The sequence below is a fragment of the Dioscorea cayenensis genome, chromosome 1, assembly GCF_009730915.1.
Source record: "Dioscorea cayenensis subsp. rotundata cultivar TDr96_F1 chromosome 1, TDr96_F1_v2_PseudoChromosome.rev07_lg8_w22 25.fasta, whole genome shotgun sequence".
Classification (NCBI taxonomy): Eukaryota; Viridiplantae; Streptophyta; class Magnoliopsida; order Dioscoreales; family Dioscoreaceae; genus Dioscorea; species Dioscorea cayenensis.
In genome coordinates this window covers 494174-498091 of record NC_052471.1, presented here as the reverse complement: position 1 = coordinate 498091, position 3918 = coordinate 494174, and the positions used below count along the sequence as shown (strand labels likewise).

General features: G+C 29.6%; 1 protein-coding gene across 1 annotated transcript; it reads right to left on the bottom strand.

The window, feature by feature from the left end:
* Positions 1–219: 219 nt before the first annotated feature.
* Positions 220–3491, bottom strand: LOC120262121. Its single transcript, XM_039270184.1, has 6 exons — positions 3402–3491; positions 2263–2355; positions 1601–1774; positions 1344–1397; positions 1108–1254; positions 220–690 (listed from the first exon to the last, which is right to left on the bottom strand). Exons 1-6 carry the CDS (start codon positions 3489–3491, stop codon positions 319–321), a joined length of 930 nt encoding a protein of 309 aa, XP_039126118.1. The 3' UTR covers positions 220–318.
* Between the last annotated feature and the right edge of the window lie 427 nt (positions 3492–3918).

Genomic DNA, 3918 nt, shown 5'->3' with positions numbered 1-3918 from the left:
TTCTCATTCGCTTTATGTTCATGTATACACCTCGGCTCAAGAATACGAGCCTAAGTATATAGTTTAATTGAAGTATAGCAATGAGAACCATTTTATCTAATTGTGTTCTTCGTTCTATCTTTGCCTGCATTCTTCAACATACACATTAAAGGCCAAATGCATACAAAACTAATTGTCAACACTCTTTTTTACTCAATGAGGGGATTCATGAAATAAAAAGTTCAAATCGTGATTCAAATATACATGAAATCATATTTCAATGCATAATAAATATAGGTATATTTTATTTCAAGATTTTCTGTTAAGAAATATATATTTCTAGTTAATACATCCGGCAGGGCCACCATAAAAAAAACTTTTGTCTTTAAATTCACTAACACGGTAGCACTCTCTTTTATCTTGGAAGACCTTGGGGTTATCTTTAAAGTCATACATATTACCATTTCTATCCACAACTTGGATTCCATAGAAAGTTGCTGCTTTGCCTTCTCCTTCATTTGGATAGTGACCACTGCCCATTGGGGGGCCTTGTTCATCTTTGTAATACGTCACAATTCCACCAAATTGTATTTCAGACGCATTATCCACCAAAGTAGTAAAAAGAGAACTCGGCCAATAACCAACTGCATTTAACTTGTCGTAGTCCCCAGATGGTCCATAATATAGCCACCAGTTTCCCGAAGTAGGGTCCTGTTAATAAATCAATTTCATAAAATTTCGTAACAAATGCGAGTGAAAAAAAAAGTTCTTCTTTTTCTCAAATTTCATAGATTATTATTATGCCTTATTGAAGATGACCTATTTTTCAATGTTGAGAGGGTAAGTTTTTGGAAATTGTTTAAATAGTTATGCTTAAGAAAAATAACACAACGAGAACATATACTAGAGATACATTATAAGCATGACATTAAAACTACAAGGATGGAAGATCCAATTAAAGGGGCTAGTTGAGAAGAGACTAAAAGTAGAGGGACTAATTGGAAGCATTTCTGAGTAGAAAGATCAAAAGGGAAGAGAGAGAAAAGTAGAGTGACAAATTCGGTATTATACCTAGTTTATATGCATAAATTCACTTGGTAAGAAATAATGACTATGGTAAGAATATACCTTAGAGACTTTTATTGTTATATTATATTGTGGCCCACCATAAGTTGAAACTTGATTAATAGGACTTCCGAGAAGTGCATTGCTCTTATCAGTAAGTATAAATCCTGGGCAATCAGTGTTGTAGCAATTTGTTTGATATCCATCTCTCTTTTTTGTCAAAAACAAATACAAAAAGAAGTTTAATACATGTCCATATCATTTATAAATTATGGAAGAGAAGAAATTTTAAACCTCACCGTCCAAAGTGTAAAAAAATGGGGCCGATTGTCATGATATATGTATGGATGTACCTGATAATGAGAAATAACTTAGAAATGGAATATGAAATCTATCACTTATATAAAAGAGACAAGTAAATATTGCAGAACATCATAGAAAAGTAATATTGCAAAAACAACTATTCATGCCAGCATATTGGTTTTAGAGTGATGTGCGGAAATTAGTATATGGCAAGGTATATATGGAAAAGAAAAAAAATTAAATATGAACTTACCGTCCATCCCGCCGTTATTACATTCAAATTGGGACCATCACCATTACTAATCCAAATACAAGCGGAGCTAAATTGGTTAGCTTTAATTTCCGGAACCCCATGAACTGAAAGAGTTGCTTTAGCCCCATAATATATTAGACCATCATCGCTTAGAGATGGGTATGATGTTGCCCACTATAAACAAGAAAAGTAATATTTAGAAAAGGTAATTATATTTATATATTTTACGCCCTAGGGTAAATTTCAAAATCGAACCATTTTTTTTAAAGTGTATCAATACATAAATATATATTATATGGTATAATTTATGAGTTCAAAGTAAATTTTTATCTTTGAAAAAATGTAAAATCAAAAAAAAAAAAATTGTAAAGAAACGAAGATGAAGATATAGAAAATGCAAACATTATTGCAAAATCTTAATAGAAAAAAAACTTGAGAAATTCAACAAAGATACCACGAGATGATGCTTACCACTTTGTCCATATTTCTCAATACAAATAAATAACGAAATATCGTTTAAAAATAAAAATAGAGTGAGATTTATCACATAATAGGTTTGACATATTTTGAATAAATTAAATATTTTTTAAAATTTTATAATTTTCCACAATGATATACAAAAGTATGAAAATCATAAAAAAATTTCGGGTTTAATAACTTACATGTCTGATAACATCATTAGTTCCATCATTAGAAGATGAACTTTGATTCTTGAACATCTCATCCCACAATGAGTTCAATTTCATCATTTTTTCCTATAAATATATTTACACATTAGTAAATGCCAGCTATAAAAAAAACATAAATATATTTTTCTTATGAAATACTTGCAATTGTTCTGCTTTTTCAATTAGTCAGGTTATGCCCACCATGAAACATTAAAACCAAAATTCTCATTATTGAAGCTATATTTTGTTTTAAATTTAGAACAAAATTCAAGATCAACTTCTATTATTAACATTAAAAAACATTAATTTTTGTGTATAAAGCTTATAAATTATCACTGTTTATTTATATATCTTTTTACGAAAATCAACTAAAATTTTTTATAAAAATATTAGACTCACCGTTCCTATGATAAAGACTATATAGTAGTTAATATTTCATTATTCTCCCAATTCAGTGGTCAAGTGTTTGAATCCTATTTATGGCTTGATTAACTTGTTTTACTATTCTCTTTATTGATCTTAAAATAAATAAATAAATAAATCTATGTTTCCATAAATTCCTTAGACATTTTTATAGGTTAATTTTTTTGATAAATCACTCAACTTTGTTGAAATATCAGTTTGCTCACCGAATTTTGGTTTGTTTCAAAGTGCTCACTAAAGTCACTAATCATTTCACAAACAAGTCACTCGGTGGATTAACATTGTCATTAGCTGACGTGGCGGCCCGAAAAAACCCAATCAGCAAGCCTCCACGTCAGCTAATGACAATGTTAATCCACTGAGTGACTTGTTTGTGAAATGATTAGTGACTTTAGTGAGCAATTTGAAACAAACCAAAATTCGGTGAGCAAACTGATATTTCGATAAAGTTGAGTGATTTATCAAAAAAATTAACCCATTTTTATATATAAGCAAATAAAAAATTTTAAAAACCGTATATAACGGTATATCAGTCATTTCTCATTTATTATAGAAATATGGACAAACTATTTTATGTGTACAAAAAGATATTATGTGAATTTGTACTTTTCATTTGTGATCCTTTTTTATGGCATGTTGATGCATTGCGAGTTTATCAAATTCTAAAAATAATTCAATAATTGAGTAAAAAAATGTGGATAGAATAATACCTTCGGCATGGTTGCTAGGACTCGTCCATTATCAATGACAATGAGAGAAAGCGCTATAATCATCAAACCAAACCATAATTTGCACTCCATAATTCTGTATTGTTACAAACTTTCAAAGGAAACTCAAGGTCTATATATAGAGTTCAAATATGATAGAACTGTATCTTTCAAGATTTTATGTTTTGTGTAAGATTGACCGGTATCTTATAAGATTTATGAATATCTTTCTAGATTTCTGATAATATCTTTGGAGTTAATGCAATATCTAAGATACTAAATAATATCTTTTGAGATTGTGCAATGATTGCTTAATGTGGAAATTACCAAAAAAAAAAACCCCTAAGTTTGCAATATTGCCAAAAACACCCTCTTAATTTTGCAATTCCTAAAAACCCCTTCTTTTTAAACTCAATGTTTTTCAAACCCCAAAGCATGTAACGGTAGTTAACAGAGTGATTTTTAAATTTTATGGATGAAAATGCCCTTGCATGGGAAGTCATGGCATGCACCATTTCGG